This window comes from Phoca vitulina, unplaced genomic scaffold (genome assembly GCF_004348235.1).
Source record: "Phoca vitulina isolate PV1807 unplaced genomic scaffold, GSC_HSeal_1.0 scaffold11, whole genome shotgun sequence".
NCBI lineage: Eukaryota > Metazoa > Chordata > Mammalia > Carnivora > Phocidae > Phoca > Phoca vitulina.
In genome coordinates, this window is record NW_022589714.1 from 40038872 (window position 1) to 40057715 (window position 18844).

General features: G+C 54.7%; 3 protein-coding genes across 9 annotated transcripts in view; 1 reads left to right on the top strand and 2 right to left on the bottom strand.

The window, feature by feature from the left end:
* KLHDC3 (kelch domain containing 3) lies at positions 1-11093 on the bottom strand. 3 transcript variants are annotated; one of them, XM_032409796.1, is made up of 15 exons: positions 10896-11093; positions 8323-8535; positions 7969-8145; positions 7694-7809; positions 7440-7511; positions 7097-7310; positions 6933-7019; positions 6690-6798; positions 6490-6563; positions 2369-2516; positions 1648-1714; positions 1469-1573; positions 824-898; positions 595-712; positions 1-155 (listed from the first exon to the last, which is right to left on the bottom strand). In XM_032409796.1, the coding sequence occupies exons 2-15, from the start codon at positions 8474-8476 to the stop codon at positions 19-21; spliced, it is 1653 nt and encodes a 550-aa protein (XP_032265687.1). In that variant the 5' UTR covers positions 8477-8535; positions 10896-11093; the 3' UTR covers positions 1-18. The 3 variants fall into 3 exon arrangements, with proteins under 3 accessions (XP_032265687.1, XP_032265685.1, XP_032265686.1); XM_032409794.1 differs by lacking the exons at positions 1-155; positions 595-712; positions 824-898; ... (1 more) ...; positions 1648-1714; positions 2369-2516 and adding exons at positions 4574-5232; positions 6289-6367 and having other exon boundaries at positions 10896-11079; XM_032409795.1 differs by lacking the exons at positions 1-155; positions 595-712; positions 824-898; ... (2 more) ...; positions 2369-2516; positions 10896-11093 and adding exons at positions 4574-5232; positions 6289-6367; positions 10513-10596.
* On the top strand, positions 7812-13240 carry MEA1 (male-enhanced antigen 1). 5 transcript variants are annotated; one of them, XM_032409802.1, is made up of 4 exons: positions 7812-7835; positions 11856-12136; positions 12222-12324; positions 12625-13240. In XM_032409802.1, the coding sequence occupies exons 2-4, from the start codon at positions 11867-11869 to the stop codon at positions 12774-12776; spliced, it is 525 nt and encodes a 174-aa protein (XP_032265693.1). In that variant the 5' UTR covers positions 7812-7835; positions 11856-11866; the 3' UTR covers positions 12777-13240. The 5 variants fall into 5 exon arrangements, with proteins under 5 accessions (XP_032265693.1, XP_032265688.1, XP_032265690.1 ...); XM_032409797.1 differs by lacking the exon at positions 7812-7835 and adding an exon at positions 8911-9284; XM_032409799.1 differs by lacking the exon at positions 7812-7835 and adding an exon at positions 11286-11372.
* The window catches only part of PPP2R5D (protein phosphatase 2 regulatory subunit B'delta), a 24289-nt gene continuing 16829 nt past the window's right edge, over positions 11385-18844 (bottom strand). The window contains exons 3-16 of the mRNA XM_032409793.1: positions 18223-18433; positions 17800-17999; positions 17601-17711; positions 17378-17470; positions 16817-16947; positions 16623-16682; positions 16408-16516; positions 16141-16194; positions 15654-15824; positions 15420-15547; positions 14673-14774; positions 14505-14577; positions 14244-14360; positions 11385-14101 (exon numbers count right to left, since the gene is read on the bottom strand). Coding sequence (XP_032265684.1) covers positions 13964-14101; positions 14244-14360; positions 14505-14577; positions 14673-14774; positions 15420-15547; positions 15654-15824; positions 16141-16194; positions 16408-16516; positions 16623-16682; positions 16817-16947; positions 17378-17470; positions 17601-17711; positions 17800-17999; positions 18223-18433 — 1698 coding nt within the window. The 3' untranslated portion in view covers positions 11385-13963. The remainder of the gene's footprint in view (positions 14102-14243; positions 14361-14504; positions 14578-14672; positions 14775-15419; positions 15548-15653; positions 15825-16140; positions 16195-16407; positions 16517-16622; positions 16683-16816; positions 16948-17377; positions 17471-17600; positions 17712-17799; positions 18000-18222; positions 18434-18844) is intronic.

Genomic DNA, 18844 nt, shown 5'->3' on the forward strand with positions numbered 1-18844 from the left:
AGAGCTCAGGACAGTTCCTTACTCTTTGCTCAAGGGGAGATGTCTCCGGTCCTTGCCTGCATTTCGGCGCCTCTTTCGACTCAAAAAGCTCTCTAGCTTCTTGCTGCGTTTTAGCTCCTTGAACTTCTCAGCTAGGACCAACTGGCGCTGCTCAGCTAGAGGACAGGGAGAAAGAAGGCTGGTGAGCAAAGGAGGAGGCACTCTTCCCTTTCCCCAGGTCTGTACCTCTCAACCACTACGCTGGGATACATGACTTGGAGTTCACTGGCAAGTGCAGCACGTGGACTTTTTCTATGATCCGCTGCTTTCTCTATTACACCAACTGTGAGCTCCTTTTATGTGCCCGGCGCAGCATATGGAGGGGAGGCAGGAGAGAGATAAAAGCAACACTCCTTGCTCGTAATCTATACTTAGGGATAGGAGAATAGTTACAAATAACTCCTCCCTACCATTTCTACTTTCTTCCAACTTCCCATGGCATCCAGCCTTCTTGCCTCCCTCAGGGAGCTCATGGACCCCCGACACAGCATGCTGCCTCCATGGCCACCCAAGCCCGTCCCTGTAAGCAGCCTGAGACAGCTGTGCCCCACTCACATTTCTTCAGGAAGTATGGCCGATGGCCCTGCTGGGCCCGAGCCCTCTGCTCCTGCTTCAGGGCCAGGCGCAGCTCCTGTTGCCGCCTGCGTTCCTGCTGTGCCATTTCTTGCTGCTCCTGAGAAGCCAAGAGGAGGTGGGTGAGATGGGTGGGCAGGAGGGACTGAGAATCACCTCCTGACTGCCTTGAACTGTTCTCACCACCCACCTGCAGTTCTGACCCACTCACCATCCTCTGAAGCAGCTGCTGCAGTTTCTCATGCTCCTGCCCCGAACGGTGCTTCTTCAACTGCTTTTTCACCAGCTCCACAGTGCAAAATGAACACGATGGTTAGGAGTCGGTACATGTTAACCGCAATTCTGTGCCAAGCATTATTCTAAGAGGTTCACACATGTTAATGCAAATAATGCTCTGAGATATGCATTACTATTACCTCTTTTTTTTTTTTTAAGATTTTATTTATTTATTTGACAGAGACAGACACAGCGAGAGCAGGAACACAAGCAGGGGGAGTGGGAGAGGGAGAAGCAGGCTTCCCCCCGAGGAGGGAGCCCGATGTGGGACTCGATCCCAGGACTCTGGGATCATGACCTGAGCCGAAGGCAGATGCTTAACGACTGAGCCACCCAGGCACCCTATTACCTCTTTTTATAATTAGAAAACTGCAAAGTTAAGGAACCTGCCAATGGTCACACAGCTAGTCAACTAATGAACCAGGATATGAAAATAGGAAGCAAATTAGGGAGAGTTAAATCAGTTAAGGAGAAATAAATCTGCCCACCACTATGCACCCTGTTCCCCTCTGCCTGACTAACCTGTTACCCTAGTTTCCCACCCCTCGGAATCCCCATGAGCCAGTCTCATGTTCCAAACCTCTTTCTCTTTGGCTCGGATGTCATTCAGGAATTCATACGTTTTGTCAAACACCTCAGGATTATATTCCCCTGACAGATCGTCAAAGCGGGGGTCCCGGGCTACCTTTGGAGAGAATGAGAGAGTATGAAAGAACTGTTCAGTCTCCCCTGAGACACTTCTTCCCACCTCTTCCTCACCTTCTTACTGATGGGGACAACTTGACGCAAAAATGGCACCCGGACCTTGGCTGACATTTCCAGAGGCCTACGGAGAAATTAAAGAACATGTCTAGGGTCTCCAGTCTTTTTTATTTTAAGAGTTAATTTCTTTACTTTTTGAGAGAGAGAGAGAGACAGAGAGAGAATGTGCATGAGCAGGGGAGAGCTACAGGGAGAGGGAGAAGATCTCAAGCAGGCTCTACGCCCAGTGTGAGAGCCCGATGCAGGGCTCGATCTTACGTCCCAGAGATCATGACCCGGGCCAAAATCAAGAGTTGGGCATTTAACTGACTGAACCACCCAGGCGCCCTAGATTTTATTTTTTTGTTAAGCTTTTATTTATGTATTTGAGAGAGTGAGAGAGAGAGCCCAAGCGGGGGAGAGGAAGCAGGCTCCCCGCCGAGCAGAGAGCCCAATGTGGGACTCGATCCCAGGGAACTGGGATCATGACCTGAGCCGAAGGCAGACGCTTAACCAACTGAGCCACCCAGACACCCCCCTAGATTTTATTTTTAAGTAATCTCTATACCCAATGTGGGGCTCGAATTCACAACCCTGAGATCAAGAGTCACATGCTCTACCAAGCCAAGAGGCGCCCCAGGGTCTCCAAACATGATCAAAGGCCTCCCACCTAAGAATTCAGACACCTACCCAAGGTCCCAGGTATTCTCCAGTTCCTGGAGCAGGCCCTGCTCCTCACCTGTGCTTATCTGCAACACATGCATTTTGGACACGTGGTCTAGAACCTTGCTTCTTAGAACTGTTTCCAGCTGCCATCTGTTTGTATGTCTTAGTCCCCACTTGGCTCTGCAATTCCAACAGCTCTTCAAATGACATGTTAGATGTGTCTGTGGAAGGAAGGGTGGGGACACAACTCAGCAAAGCATCTCCCAGTGCTGCAGAGACCTCATCCCACCCTCATTCCTTAGGTAACTGACCCTTTCCAATATCCCCATCAGACCAATCACTACAGGCCCCAGGCAGCACAGGTCATAATGGTGCTACACTGACACCTAACTTCCCAACCACTCCAGCCACCTGAGGCCTCACCTGGCTAAGGACTGTAAGGCTGGAGGTGGGCCAAGCCACAGTCATCTTCTCTTTTGAATCATGCCTCCACAGGCTTCCCCACAGGGCATGTCTCCCTTGCTCAGTGACCACTGTCAGTGCTCTGCTTCATACTCTCAGCACCTCTCACCTTACCCAGTGCTCTAGCCTGCTAACTGGTCTCCCAACCTCTGTCTCCTCCCGAAGCTAGGCTTCCCAATTCAGGTTTGACAGAGGCATCTAAAATGCAAAGCTGAGGGGCGCCTGGGTGGCTCAGTCATTGAGTGTCTCCCTTCGGCTCAGGTCATGATCCCAGGATCCTGGGATCGAGCCCCACATCGGGCTCCCCGTTCGGTGGGAAGCCTGCTTCTCCCTCTCCCACCCCCCCTGCTTGTGTTCCCTCTCTCACTGTGTCTCTCTCTGTCAAATAAAGAAATAAAATCATTAAAAAAAATAAAATGCAAAGCTGATCTCATCACTCCCATCTCTTTCCCACATATATATGCTTCAGATCACATTGCTCCAGAACTCAAAACTCCTCAATGGCTTCCTCTTGATCAGAGTAAAAGCTACAGGCCTTATAATGCTTTGAAAGACCCCATGTGATCTCTAATCTCATGTCCTTCCCACTCCTCTCCAGTCAACTGGTCTCCTAGCAGTTCCTGAGCAAAAAGGTCTATGTTCCTGCTTCAGTTCCTTTGTATTTGATATAGCCTCTGCTTGGAAGCTTTCTCCAGATATATTTAGTGCTTGCTCCCTCAGCTCCTTCAAACTGTTGCTCAAATGTCACCTTCTCTGTGAGGCCTTCTCTGACTACTTAAAATTACAACCCCTCCCTTGCTTTCTCTCCATAGCCCTTATAAACTTTTTGAAAAACTGAGATATAATTCACACGTCATAGAATTCACCCTTAAAGACACACAATCCCATGCTCTGTTGCCTTTTAATGTTTACTTTTTTTTTTTTTTTGCTCACCCTTTCTGAAAGGTATGTGAACAGGATTTCTTTTAAGATTTTAAGTAATCGCTACACCCAATGCGGAGCTTGAACTGACAACTCCGAGATCATGCTCTGGCCACTGAGCAAGCCAGGCGCCCCAGGAACAGTTTTTGATTGCTTTATTCACCGCTGTAACTTCAGCAGCTAAAACGGCATTTAAAACAGCCTGCACACAGTAGATGTTCAACAAATGTTTCTGAAATTGGCGAAACCTGACCTACTAACCCTTCCCCAGCAACCCATGCCTCTCCTGATTGACTGTACTTTTACACATGCGTTTTCTCCCTGCGGAAAACCCTCATCCTCCTTTTCAGAAACCGCCCAAGATCTCCTAACCCAGGAAGCGCCCCCTCACTGTCCAACGCGTCGGAGGCGCTCCCCACGGTGGCCACTTCAGACCTCTAACGGTGACTGCGCCGCCACCTGCCCTTCTCCCCGTGCCCCTCTGCCCGGTACCAGGCCCTCACCCTGCCGCAGGCCCCCTGCGTCCTCCCCGCCGCCCCGGGCCCCGCGGGCAGACCCGGCGGCCGCCGCGGCGCGGAAACTCTCTCTCGGCATCGGCTTGTGAAACGCCGCGGCACCGAAAGGCACTACTTCCGCCCTGGCGGTTCTCGCCCCGCCTCTTCCGGCCTCACCCGGAGGCCGCGTCTGCGCAACTCGGTCGTTGAAAGGGCCGGGCCCGCGGGCGCCCACTCGAGGTAAGGTCGCCACCTTTTTGTCGCATGGCGCTGGACTCCGCGCTCAAGAGAAACTAGGGCCGGGCCTTGGTGGGTTTTGGTTTCCTTTTGCTCCTGGCGGAGAGGCCAGAACCTCAGCACCTTGCCCCTCTGCAAGCTTCTGCCATCCACCCCCATCGTATTCCACAAAAACAGATCACACGTTTGTTGGAGATTTTTAATTCATTTTTATAAAATCTGAGCTGGCTGGGAGCGCCAGGGAACAGCAACAGCAACAGCTCAGGGAAGGGAGGGATTATCTGCTGGTCCTCGCCTCCCCGGGTCAGGGAGAAGGAGGTTTCATGGCAACAGCTGCAACTCCTCTCAGCTCTCAATCGATGCTCATGGCTCAAGCGGGGGGAGGGGGTGGAAACAAGGGTCGGGGGGAAGCTCCTGAGGCTCAGACACTGCTTGCTTCTCCCTTCTCCCCATTTCCTTCGCTTCCCAGCAGAGCCTGGCTGGCCTGGGGCAGAGCAGAGGCCCAGGAGCAGTTGGAAGGAGGTGTATGGGACAGAGCACCAAGGGGAAGGGGCCCTCGGCCCAAGGGAGGGAGGGATCTCGCCCTCCCCCCTACAGCTCCCCACTGAGTTCACAGCACAGGAAACACCTCTAGTCCAACAACTCCACGCAGAGGTATACCGAGTCCAGGGTCCAAAGGGGCAGGCAGGTGAGGGATGGGAAGGGGCAGTGAAGAGAATAGCAGGCTCAGGAAAGGGAGGCGGCAGCAACTTTCTCCTACCCATGGGAGGAGACGATGGGGCGACTGATATTGCTGTTGGTGGTCATGGCATTCAGCTCCCACCTGGAAAGCCAACAATGACAGGCAGAAAGGACAGATGGGGGGGAGCCTCCACCCCCAAGGCCAGAATTGCTCAAAGCTATGAACACACCAGTCCCTTCAACATCTGAAAGCTCAACCACCCACAGCCACCTCCTTCCTTGGGACCTTACTAATGAGTTTAACAATCAGGCCCCACCCACCACCAAATCCAGCATCACCCACTCCTCCACCTGCAACCTCATGTGGACTTCCTGTCTCTGTTTATGTGTGCTTGTGCCCAACACCTGGAAGAAATCATCTGTGTACACAGCTCAGTAAACTTCCCACCCTACCTTTCATCCTCTGCTCAGATCCAACCAGGAATGCCCGTTTTTGCTCTCCACTCCTATCCCTTTAAAGGGCCTGACTCAGCTCTCCTAGGCTTCCAAAAGCCTTCCCTGCCCCTCCCACCACATAAAAATTAAATCCCCTTTTTCCCCTCTTTTTGACAATTCTATCATTCTACAAAGATTTACCAAGTACCTCCTTATGCCTTGTACACTGTGTCACCAGATGCTGAACACACACCCTCTCAGCAAGTAAGAGTTAAAGTGAACTGATACAAGGAGAGGGAAGTGTCCAGAATGACCCAGGAAAACACAACTGTACACCAAATAACTTTTGGTGCTTGATTTGGACCTAAGAATGGAATTCAAAGGAAGTAGCTAGGAAGGACCTCCCTTAATTCTGGAACTAATGTGATCCAAAGATTCCTAAACTTGTTGGTACTTCGCAGCTAACTTTGAAAATTTAATCAAACTTTCTCAGCATGCTAAAAACAACCGAATAGGCTCGGGACTCAAGAAGTGATGCTTCTGAGCTTGGTTTGAAACACCAGATTTTTTTTTCCCCATATAATTTACCACTTATAATTGGGGCGGAATTGAATCTCCTTCCCTTTCACGCTCCACAAGTACACTACGTGTCCAGCGTAACAAAAACCCCTGTCCCCTCTATACTGAGACCAAGCTCATCAGATCATGCCTGTGCTGCCCACTCACCCTCAGCCAAGCCCTGCTCTCCAACCACTCACTGTACCTGATGTCATGGGGCAAACAGGACTGGTCCAGGTTATACTGAATCACGGCCAGTTTACAAAGAGTCTTCAGACTAGGGCCTTTAAAGGAAAAGTCACGGAGAGGGAAATGGTCAGAGGCAAGGAAAGGGTCCAGTCCTGAATGTCATCACCCAAAGCCAGGGACCCTGTGGCAGTAGCACTCTGGGAATACATGTACTTACTAAAGTCCAAAATGTGTAAGTCAGAATGATCTATGAGGTCAAATTCATCTCCCAGACCTTCCTCAGGAGATGGACTGTAGGGATCAAAAAAGAGATGAAGGAAAGAGGAAAGACTACCCATGAGACCCTCTTGCTCAAATGCCTCCCATGCAGTTACAGACTTGGGCCCTTCCTTGAGGCCTCCCTGCTTTCCTCCTAACCTGGTACCCCCAAAGAGAACAATCTTGTCACCAACAATACAGCAGCACTGGCGCCGGCGGGGACATGGCCCCTTCCCCTTCGGTTCAATCTTCTTCCAGGTAAAGGACACTGAAGAGAAGTGTATATGGAGGTTTAATACCTGCCCAGTCCAGATATCCTCTCCACCCCCACCCTCTTAGGATTTTTTTTCCCCTCCTCCAACAATTGCTCCTTGTTTTCCCCCTAAAGGCAGTGCTCTGTACCAGGGTTAAACTTCCAGAGGTCATGGAAGTGCCGGTTCAGCCTTGCATTATAGCCACCGAAGATGTACAACTCCCCATTGTAGCCAACTGGAAGGAGAGAGGAACGTGGAGCGTGAGGACAACGGGCAGAAAGGGGGGCCCCACAGGGACAAACAGACACTCACAGGCTGAGTGGCTCCGGCGGCCCTCGGGTAGCACCGGAGTGGGTGGACAGTCCAGCCAGGCCTCAGTCCTGGTGTCAAAGACACGGATGCGGTTGCAGTAAATCTCGTTGTTGGAATGGAATGGCCCAAAGCGGTCGGCACGGCCCCCAAAGACATACATGTGACTGCCCAGCATTGTAGCCGAGTGGAAGTCCCTCCAGCGTGCAGGGTTGCCCTGGGCAGGAGCAGAGAGATGAGAGGGAGGGGGTCAACATGGCGGCGAGGAGGGGATCTGCTCTCACTCAGCTTCCTATGATTTCTTCAACTGAGGGTAAGGATCTGGGAGAAAGAAGAAAGGGCAGACCTTTGTACAGATAAGGGTCCATGTCATGGTGCTGGTATCCAGCTTGTGAATGTCATTGGAAAAGCAGTCCGCCTGAGTGGGAAGAGAAAGGAAGTGAAGAAAGGAATAAAACATGGGATCAGTGGTCACTCTCTGACCCTCCACCTGTCCCCTCAAAACCTGCGAACAAGTCAAAGCCTCCTATTGCACCACCCTCAATTTCCCTTTCTCTTTCTCATTCCCACCCTAAACCTCTACTTTCCTCCCAGACATACCAGCTGCTCATAGCCCCCGAAAATGTACATGGTCTTGCCCAGGACACAAGCTGAATGTCCGTCCCGGGCTCCAGGAACTGTTCCTGACACTCGGGGTGTGGACCACTTATGAGCATCTGAAAGACAGAAGCAGATGGGCCAGGTAAGCAACCTCTGACGCCCCCTCCTAGACTCTGGGGTGTCCTATTCCCAGCCGCCTCAGCCCACACCTTTCCCCGCCCCCGTCCCCGAGGCATCATTTGGCAGAATACAGCTTCTCTGCGACCCATACTCACTGACATCAAAGGCATAAAGCACATTGCAGGCCCCTTCGGTGTCATTCCGCCCGCCCCAAAGGAAGACCGTGTCGTCGATGAGGACGGTCGAGTGTCCATACCGCATGTAGGGTACCACAGGAGCCTGCCCACGGATGGAGGGCCTCACTGGGGGCAGCTTCGTCCAACGCAAGGACACTGTGGGCACAGATCTGCTCAGCCCTGGAAAGCTCCCTCCAGGCTGCTCACCGTTTCCCAAATCAGATATTCATTCCCCCATCCCCTCTGGCCACGGGGACCACCGCCAAACCTCATTCAGCTACCCGTTGCCCTCCCTGACGTGGGTACCCAGGGACGGCCCCAGCATTAGCTCACCTGCATTGAAGATGTGCACATCAATCTGACGCAGTGTTTCATAGTCTTCACCAGAGCAGTAACCCCCGAAGGAGTACACCCGGTGCCCAACAGCCACTGCAGCATGGTTCACCCTGCGGGGCCCGCCCTCCAGGTGCACTGTCCACCGTAACATCCCCTGGGTCACTGGTCACAGCCACATGCCCCCCCGGCACGGCCTGCTGCCTCTGCTACCTGCACACAAGTTAGGGCCACGGGCTCCTCAGGCAAGGCCTTTGTCTGGCTCACCGTGACTCTGCCCAGGACCAGCCCTTGACTCCAAGTGTCACCCTGGTGGCCCTCCCACACCACCCCTCCGAAGTTCGGGTGGCTGGCCGTGGCCCAGGGGAGAAGCAGAGGTCAGGGAGTTTGCCCTGGCCCCGTGTTCTCCAACAGCAAAGGGTGGGGCCGCTCCGACCTGACTGACAGCTCTGAATCTGCTGATCAAGGGCTCGGCATGGTCATCCTCATTTACTCATGGAGGCCCCATCGCGTCCCTGGCCTGGCACAAGCTCCAAGTGCTCCCCCGCTCCCCCCATCCCCCATCCTCCTTCCCAAGGCAGTGCATTCTCTTGTCTCTCTGGCTCTGCTCCGCTTACTGCCACCTCTCTAAGAATCTCTGCTCTTTAAGGTGGGGAAAGGGATCTCAAAATACTCAGGACTATTAATAGCCCAGCCAACCCCAATCGGTCCATTGAAAGCTGGCATTGGTGCTTCAAAGCAGAAAAGCTTTTAGGCCTTTAGAGTGAAACAGTCCCCCTATCCAGGACAGGGTGGGATTGATTCAGGGCAGGGACATCCATGGATGGTTAGCCCCTCACAGGGAGCTCCTGTCAAGCTGAGCTGTTGTCATCAGGGTCATCCAGGGCCCCTCACAGGCACTCGGAGTTCCTTTGACAGCTGTGCCTGGTATCCTGCCAAGACTAGGAACTCAAGCCAGAAAGGTATGTGTCTGCTGGGGACTGAGGGGGTGGGAGTGAGGAGGGGGGGTTTTCCCCTCCTACTACTTCCCCAACCCTGCTATTGTAAGGATAAACAAGCTATTTTAGCAGCTCTTTTCCCACTTGGATCCCTGAAATGGGGATGGGGTAGGGGTGCAGTAGAAAAGAGAAAGGAGGGGCGCCTGGGTGGCTCAGTCAGTTAAGCATCTGCCTTTGGCTCAGGTCATGATCTCGGGGTCCTGGGATAGAGTGGGCTCTCCACTCAGCAGGGAGTCTGTTTCTCCCTCTCCCTCTGCCCCTCCACTCATGCTCACACTCTCTCTCTCGTAAATCTTAAAAAAAAAAGAGAGAGAGAGAAAGGAAACAAACAAAAAACGCCCTAGGGCAGGACAATAAATAGACCCAGGCATGACCTGCCAACCTAGAGATAATGGGTACACTTGAAGGCTCTGTCAGACAAATGCTCCTCCAACTGGTATTGCCTTCGCTGGCAGGCACCTGCTGGGTTTCAGTGGATCATCTGCTCCCTGTTCAAGAAGCCCTGGCAGAGGGAAGAGTCTGACAGAACCTGAGACACAGAAAAAGCAAGGGAGGCCCCTCGAAAGAAAGAGACATGGCCTTCAGCTGGCTTGCCACCCCCCTCCCCCTTCAACCTCCCTCAACCCCCCATCCCATGCTTTAAATAGCCAGCCTGCCAAACCTGAAATAGCCCCAGCAGGAAACCACTCTCACTTCATTATTCCTGTCCTCAATCCAACAGATCTTGGATCTGGGCTTGCGGGGAGATAGGAGGTTGAAGGGTTTAGGAATTCGAGTCTTTCATTTTCCCTCATAGCTTCTACTCCCCCCTTCAACTATATCAAGGTAAAGTAAAGAATTCACAGGGGAAGAGAGAAGCAATTCCATCCAAAGGTGGACAGAATCGTAGCTTCTTCACAAGGACAACTCAAACTCATGGAGAAAAGCCCCCACCATCTCAGGGTCCCCGCTTATCTCTGGGTCTCCTGGATCCTTCATCATTGCTGCATTCTCAAGCTTCTTCCATTCCCTTCATGTACATACCCCCCTCCCTGGTCTCTTGCAATGTTCACTCCCCATTTCTGGCCCTTCTTGATCTCCTGAGAGCTTTGCAGTTTTCTCCTTTTTCCTTCTCCCACCGCACCAAGCTCCACCCCAACAGCCCTCCATTTTCCCTCTTCCACTAAGGGAGAAAAAGCTAATATTCACTGACCCCTTTCGGCCAGGGATAGTCCTCACTCTACATGACGCTATCCCTGTCTTCTTCCAGTCATCCCAACCTCCCCTCCCCCACAATACTAGACCCTCCTCCCCTTTTCTTCCATTCTCCTCAGCTTCCCCTTCTCCTCATAGCCCAGTCTTCCTTCCAATTCCCTTCAGTGCCTCCGCCAACCACCAGGTCTCCTCCACCCGTTTCCTCACCATCCTAACCCAGCCCTTCTTTCCCCATTAACACTTTCCTTTCCCATCATCCCCCTAGTTCCCTCCCCACCCCCACCTCATCATTCTCAGGCCCCTCCCCCACAACTCCAGATCCAGGTATGGGCGACCCCAGCCTCTCCAATTTTCCTTGTCCCTTAACCCATCCCGGGCTACCTGCCAGGCCGGGCCGGGGCGGGGCCGCGGGTCCTCGCGCTGCCTGCAGTCTAGAACCCGTTGCGCGCCAACCGACACCTCGGTCCCCAACGAGATAAACACAGCCAGGCTCGGTCCTTCCGGCGGGCAGCCGTGTGCGCACGTGCAGTCAGAGCTAAGTGCCCGAAGCCTACCGGGACTTGTAGTCCACGGGTTTCCGGAGAGTCGTGAGGGGCCGAGGAGTGGGCAGGAGCCGAAGGAGATTGTGCGCATGTGCATATATGTCTGTGTCAAAACCCGTGCGGGTCACTGGGTAATGTAGTCCTTTGTTGTCTGGGCAGGAGATGGCGGAGGCGGGACAAGGGGCGTACTGCTCGTCCTCGTTCGCGTCAATCATGAGCACGGGGCGGGGCGGGGCGGGGCGGGAGGACCAGGCGCCCGAGTACGTCCTGCCCCGCCGGAAGTGAAGGTGTGGGTTCAGCCGCGGGCTCCGAGCGGGTGAGGCGCGCGGAAACACCGGCGCCGAGAATCGGTGGGGGCGGGTGGCGGACGCCGCAGCTGGGGCCATTTGAGGGGAGCCCCTGGGGCCTAAAGGACGTTTGTCAGGCGGTACAGAAGGGAACCCGTTGGAGAGGGGAGAAGGGGGTGGGTGCTCCCTGTCTAGGGGAGCTTGTTTGGCGACCCGGCGTTCCCAAGTCGGGGGGTAGGAGAGGGCGGGGTTCTGGACGTAGAGTCTTTTGGGAGGTGGCGTGGACTCCGTTCGGGCTGTTATTTAAGAATTGGCAGAGCAAGTCGGGTGGGCCTCGGTTCAAGATATGAGTCGATTTAAAAGGTGGAGGGCCCAGGAGAGGGTGGGGTGCAGGAAACTTGGGAGCGTTTGAATGTTTTGCGGACCCAGGAGACCACAAGGAACTGGATGAGGGGCTGAAGGTGGACCTAATTTTATCCGATCCCTGTCCTCCTGCCTCCCTGTCCTTGCAGCCCCTGCCCGGATGGCAGCAGTAGTTCTAGGGGGAGACACCATGGGCCCCGAGCGTATCTTCCCCAATCAGACTGAGGAACTAGGGCCGCACCAGGGCCCTACGGAAGGCACTGGGGATTGGAGCAGCGAGGAGCCTGAGGAAGAGCAGGAGGAAACGGGGGCAGGCCCAGCTGGCTACTCCTATCAGCCCCTGAACCAAGATCCTGAACAAGAGGAGGTGGAGCTAGCGCCGGTGGGGGACGGAGAAGATGTAGTTGCTGATATTCAGGATCGGATCCAGGTATGGTGGAGGAGGCACTGTTCTGGCCAGGTGAAGCTGGGATCCCTGAAGGGCTGGCCCTGAACTGTCTTCTCTGGCTCTGCAGGCCCTGGGGCTTCATTTGCCAGACCCACCATTAGAGAGCGAGGATGAAGAGGAGGAGGGAGCTACAGGATTGAGCAATCACAGCTCTATTCCCATGGACCCGGGTAAAGAGAGCATTTTTTCATTCTGGAATAATGATGGAGGAAAGGGACTGGTCAGACCCAGTAAAGGGGAGTCACGGAGGAACACCCTGTTCCTAAAACAACAGTTTGTATTCTAAGATTTTACACACTTAAGAATCCAGGTGAAATGCTATTGTGCTAGACTTGGGTGATGGGCAGGCTTGCCTGGAAATAACAAGATGGATTTGGTCACCCTCCTAGCCCAAGGGTTATGGGTTAATTCAAGGAGTGGGGAGCAAAGCTGGTCCCGCAGTTTCTATCCCCTGTTCTCTGTGATTTCAGAACATGTGGAGCTGGTGAAAAGGACGATGGCTGGAGTAAGCCTGCCTGCGCCAGGGGTTCCTGCCTGGGCTCGGGAGATATCAGATGCCCAGTGGGAAGATGTGGTACAGAAGGCCCTTCAAGCCCGGCAGGGGACCCCAGCCTGGAAGTAACTAGCCTGAGAGCTGCCTTATCTCCCTGCATTCCAGGCCAGAACCAGCACAGGACTGAACATATCCGTGGTTGTAACGTCCATCTCCATCTTTCCCATCTCCCTTTCCACATCAAGGCAAATCAGACTTCTTCTCAGAGACCCACTTTATTCAGTTCTGTACATATGGGGACATCGGCCCAAGCCCAACCCATCTTAGCATGTATCACTCTGTGGAGAATAAAGCACCCTATGTACACAGCCAAAAGCTGCACTGCCTGGGCCCCTGGGACCTGGGTCTGGCCCTCCTCAGCCCCTTGCCCCTCCAAGGTGTCCGAAAGGGACAAGTGGGGGCCTGCCCATCATCAGCATAAACAAGGAAATAAATAGGTGTTTGGGGAGCCATGCTTGGGGCACTGCTCCCTGCTTCCTCCTAGCTTTGGGAACCAACAGCACAGGAAAGCAGTCAACCCCAGGGTGGTCCCTTCCATGTCTGTAATCCCAGGGCTGCTGCTCACCATAGAGGGGGCACAGGGTAGGGTGTTTGTTCACCCCCTTCTCTTGGTCCATCTGGGCCCTATATTCATCACCTATGGTCCATAGCCTATGCTTTTCTCCTTTTGACCTCCCATGTTGTCTTGGTCAGGCAGGGGGTAAAAGAAAGTAATTCAACCCCATCAGCCTGCACACTACTGGGGCTGGGGGCCTATTTGTGCCTGTTGGGGGTTGGCTCCCCTCCAGCTACTCCAGGGGCCAATGGGGCTTGACATAACTTTGGTGAGAGTAACCTCCTCCTGCTCCCTATATGCTTCTGCAGGGGAGGGAGAGGAGGAGAGACACCTGGAGTTCAAATGAGGGGGAAGGGAAGGGGAGAGGAGCATATGTATTCCTGTGTGTATTTCTCAGAGCAGCCTCAGGTAGCTGTGGGGTTGGGAGCAGGAGGGAGACAGGCATCCCCAAGTTGTCTGAGCACTGAGGATCTCAGTGCTCAGCCTGTCTGTACTAGCCACAGGGAGGCATGAACACATTTGGGGGAGAAGAGGGACCACTGCGTGAGGGTCCCCGCTTCGAGTGCCACATCCCCTCCCTAGAGTAGCTAGAGAGGCACCGCCTTGCCCCAAGTCAGCCAGTGGGGAGCAGAGGGTGGAGGGCTAGGGCAGCGTCCCAGGGCTGAGTGGGCCGTGGCCCTGTGGTAGGACGGTGAGGGGGTCAGAGAGCCTCCTGGCTGGCAGTTAGGAATTCCTCCGCCCGCTTGTGTGCCTCCAGCGCCTTGATGGTGTACACGTCCTGGGGCAGCTCTGACTTCCGCCGAAGCAGCACCTTCTCCTTCTTGATGTCCTTTAGCATCTGTGTGTGGGTAAAGGGAAGGTGAGGGATGCTGACCAATCCCCAACAGATTCTATGGTTTCCTCCCCTTGTTCCCGGGCTCCTGTCTCCTCTCCCTTCCAGAGCTTTTATTTCTGCTCCCCGTCGCTCGGTGCCTTCCCACCTGCACGGCCTCTGTCTCCACCGTCCTCTTCAGAAGCTGGATGTCCTCTGCCGTGGGGGTCTCCGTCTCCATCGAGTATACAGGAGGGAGTGGCGGAGGAGCTCGAAACATGGGGTACTGATGAGGAAAGGAGAGGCACGGGCAGGCGGTGAGAGCCGCTTCAGAAGCTGGGGGGCCTGTCTGCTTCGTGTTCCTGCTCAAACAAACCCTCCCTCGGCCACATTGGGCCCCTGGTTGAGGGCGGTGGCAGCAAAACCTCACCTGGGGATTAAGTCGGGCCAGCTCCTCGATCTTTTGCCACATCTCTTCTCTTTCCTTCATTCGGAACCGGCCCCTGAGAGAGCAAGGACGGGATGGGGGGTGGGCTTGAGAGAGAAGCAAAGGGGCCCGGGGATGAAGATGGAAGCCCCCAGGTAGAGAGACACTCACTTCTGTTTCTCTGCCTTGTACTGTTGTGTGCAGTCATCAAATAGCTTCTGATTCATCTCCATAAACAGCTTCAGGGCGTTGTAGATCAGTCCATGGATTGTCCTGCCGCCGGGAAGAAGGGTCGGCTGTAGGAGGCCTCACCGACACCGAGGGCAGTGCCAGGACCCCAGTTTGCTCTTTCCTAGGAGGGGTGTCTGCTAAGAGTTTTCACAGACCTCTGCAGTGTAAGCTGCTCTCTCTAGCCAGATCATGTGACTGCACACCGGCCTTTCAGGGTCTTCATAGCTGTTAGTCTGCCTGTCCATCCTTCGCCTCACCCCATGCTCCAGCCCTACCTTCTTCCCACCACTGTGCTCTCCGGCCTCTGCTACCGGCCCGCCAGCAGCAGGATGGACGGTGTCTGCAGCGCAGGGCAGCTGCCTTCAGCAGGAAAGCCTCTACGACACTGGGGTGCAGCACATGCTACAAAGATCACATCAGCCTCTCCAGAACACGGAATTAGGTCTCCAAAGCCGCAGACTATCTGACCGTAAGAAGAGAGGACACAAGCCCTGCTCTGCTGTATGGCAGCCCTCTCTCACATAGCTGTTTTCTCCCTGGGCAGGTCCTCAAGGGCCTATCAGCATGCAGTGGGCACAAGCCCCCCTGCTCGGTGACCAGATGAGGCCACTGGCTCTTCAGTTTTTCCCCACCCACACAGGCTCCAAAACCAGAGCCCCACGGCCCAGCCCTGCCCCAACCCCGTACTTGTTCCAGTGGCTCTTGGAGTTCCTGTAGAGGGCGGGGAACATGATGGGGAGGACTCGGGCAGCATTGTCACTTATCAGGCTCATGATGTACTCATTGTTCCAGTAATAGAGGGCACGCTCTGCCACCTGGTGGGGACAGGTGGGACTCAGCAGGGATCCGGTTTGCTCTGCTGAAAACCCTCCCTTGGCTTCTGGAAGACAGGGGATGGGGATGTGCTGGTCTGAGTCTCACCTGGAAATGGGGGCTGGAGACACACTTGGCAAGCTGGCGGAAGAGTGGTTCCATCACTTTGCTGAACTCTGAAGGTTCAATGACATCCAGAATCTCCTCTAGCTCATTCAGGAACATGACTTCCTTGGGGCTGTGGGTCTTGGGCCAGAACTTGAGAAGTCCTACAATCACCTGTGAGAAGAGGAGGACGTGGGGATAAAATTCTCCCTTAACACCTGCCTGCTTCTGCCGGAAGTCTTCCTGCACTCTCTCCCCACCCTGGAGGGCACAGCTTGGGCGCCGCCCCCCCCCCCCCAACTGCTCACGTTTCTCTGACCTGGATCTGTTTCCTAGGTATATATAGGTTGTACTCCTCCTTCAGAGAGGAAAGCATGTCACCTGTTGGGCCACACCCCTCCTGAGCCCCTGCTTATGGCATTCCTCGACAGGCAGACTGGCGAGTCTAACTGACAAGGAGAGGTGTCCTGGGGCTGGAGAGGGGAATTACCGGCTCTGTGAGGCTGCTCTCCTTCTCCAGGAACTGCACCACACAGTAAGCCAGCTGCAAAAGGGTGAGGGAGAACGGAGGTGAGGTGCGGGGCCCAGGTCTCAGAGGGGTCAGGACAGAAGCAAGAGCCCAGAATGGAGGAAGAGGTGTAAAGAGGAATTATCCCACCCACTCCTTCCGCCACCCCCATCCCTGCTGGAATACCTTCCCCTCCCTCTCTTTTCTCTGCTGCCAGAGTCAGGGATCGTCAGGAGGAAGACAGCTCACCTGAGGGTGGTAGACACTCAGGGACTTGACCTTGTGAAGGGGAAGCAGGACACGGATGAGGAACATCTTGTGCTCTTCCTTAAGGGGCAAGGCAAAGCCGTTGATGATGCTAGGAGTTACAGGAGGTTTGTTAGGACCAAAGGGCCACGTCCAAGTTCAGTGCTCCAATGCCTCCAGCCTTCTCCAGGCACGCATGCCCCCACCCCATCTCTCACCTGCCAAGGATCTCTAGGAGCTCGGCAATCCCATTGTGATGTTCTGTCTCATAGATGAATCTGCGGGGAAAAAGAAAGGCTCTCCTGACAATCCCTGATATCCCTGCAGCACTGTGCAGAGTACCCCTACGCCCCTGCTCCCACCCCAACTTAGCAGGGCTTGCTTTGCTCCTAAGCCTGGCTCCTGGCCTCACCTGTAGAAGATGTGGTTGATCTGCCTACGGATATAAGCCCGGAGCCCCAAAAACTTGCCATAGATGCGATGCAAGATGGTCTTGAGGAAGTCCCGCTCTCGAGGATCCTCACTGTCAAACAGGTCCAAGAGCTGGGAGCCGGCGAGGGGAAAGCTGGTGAGTGAGGCAGGAGCCAGGGAGGGCCAGGGCTGGGGTGACACAGGGTCCTAGCCAGGGGACACCCAGAGATTCTCTGGATGGGGCGTGTGGGGACAAGTCTCTGGAAAGCAGAGTGCTGTTCTCACACAGCTCTCCCCAGGGTGATGTCTGGGTATGCATGTTCACGTGCCCCACTGCCGGGGAACAGGTAACTGTTGCTTATTTCCTTCAATTACACCAGAAGCTTCTTGAGAGCAGAGAGGTTTGTTTATCCCTCCCACCACCACCAGTCCCTTTGTACCAGACCCAGTTGAAAGCCCATATATTCAGCAGATGCAGAAACAGCGGGGCCTGCAGCGAGGGGCCATGGGGCTAGAGTTCATGGACTGGAAGGAGGGCAGGATGGGAACTTCAAGGACTCACAGCAAGGACAAACTTCTGGTCGATATACTTCTTGGCTATGTTTGGCTGGAAATCAGGAGACTCAAGGAAACGTAAGAAGAACTCATACACGAGCTGTCGGGGGCAATGAGCATCCGCTTAGGGGGCGTTCCCCAAGGACTGGGAGATCCCCCCACCCTGGCTGCAAGCCTCCGAGCGCCCCATTCCCTGCAGCCAGGGCCAGCCTGCCCCCTCACCCTGATACCTGCAGATGCGGCCAGGCAGCTTCCAGGGTGGGCTCATCCTCTTCCGGGTCAAACTCGGCCCCGGTGGGGTTCGATGAAGGTGGCAGCGTCCGGAAGAGGTTCACTGAAAACTGAGGGGTAGGACCCAGGTGAGAGCTCCCATCCAGGCTTCTCCACAGCCACTGTCCCTGCCCACTCTCCCCTTTGCCCAGTGCCCACCATGGTGACCGCCTCGGGGTAAATGGCCTCAGTGACGACATCGCGGCTATGAGTGATGTACTCCACCATTTCGTTGAGTCCTGCCCGCTTCACCTCCTTGAATTTGAGGTCACTGAGCGGATCTGAGACAAAGTCAAAGAGGACGCAGCACTGGCGCAGCTTCTGGATAAACAGCTCCTCCCGCTCCTGGGTGGGCGAATCTGGGGCGGGGGAACGAGGTAACAGTCACACTCTCCTCCCCAGCCCTTCACTGCCATGCGCTACTTGCCTTCCAGGGCTTTCCCCTACCCCGACCTGCCGCCAGCCTGCTCCCCTGGCTTCTCTAGAACGTCCATCCCTCCAAAATACTCCAGACCTCCATTCCGCCAATGCCCCGTGACCCCTAGGCCTGGTGCACCGGCCCCCTTGACCTTTTCCAAGTACCTTTCAGGGCAGGAAGCTTCTGCAACTCCCGGTTCTTGCTGAGGTTGAAGCGGGATGAGCTTTGCCGTCGCTCCTTCTTGACGATCTGGGGCCCTCCGGAGTACTTGATCTTGCTGAGCTGCGTCGGGGGCGGCGTGCTGTTGCTGGGACGCTTGTTGGATGACGGGGGCTGGGGCTGCGGCTGCGGCTGCGGTTGAGGCTGGGGTTGGGCCTAGTCAAACAAATGGTTGGTTGGAGTCGGCTCCCCAAGGTACACCTCCCACCCTGGGCCGCCACCCATCCCCCAGTCCATTGATGCCTGGCCAGGCCTGGGCCGTCAAGCCGCTGTCTCCCACCCTGGAGCAGCTCCGGCCAGCGTCAGCGAGAACTAAGGTCTACTATCCCTAGAAGAAAGTGGTCAAGAAGCCGTGTCTTCCAAAATGGTGCCCACTGCCTGTGCATCAAGAGCCTTCAAAATGTTTGTTCTAGTTCACGAACTGCAAATCTAATTGATGGATTAATGGTAACAGAAGTCAGAAAAGTGGCTGTCTTGCCAGGGCAGGGCTGGTAGGGCTATGGGCTTAACTGAGAAGGGACCTGAGGAACCTTCTGAGTAATGGAAATATTCTATATCTTGACTGGA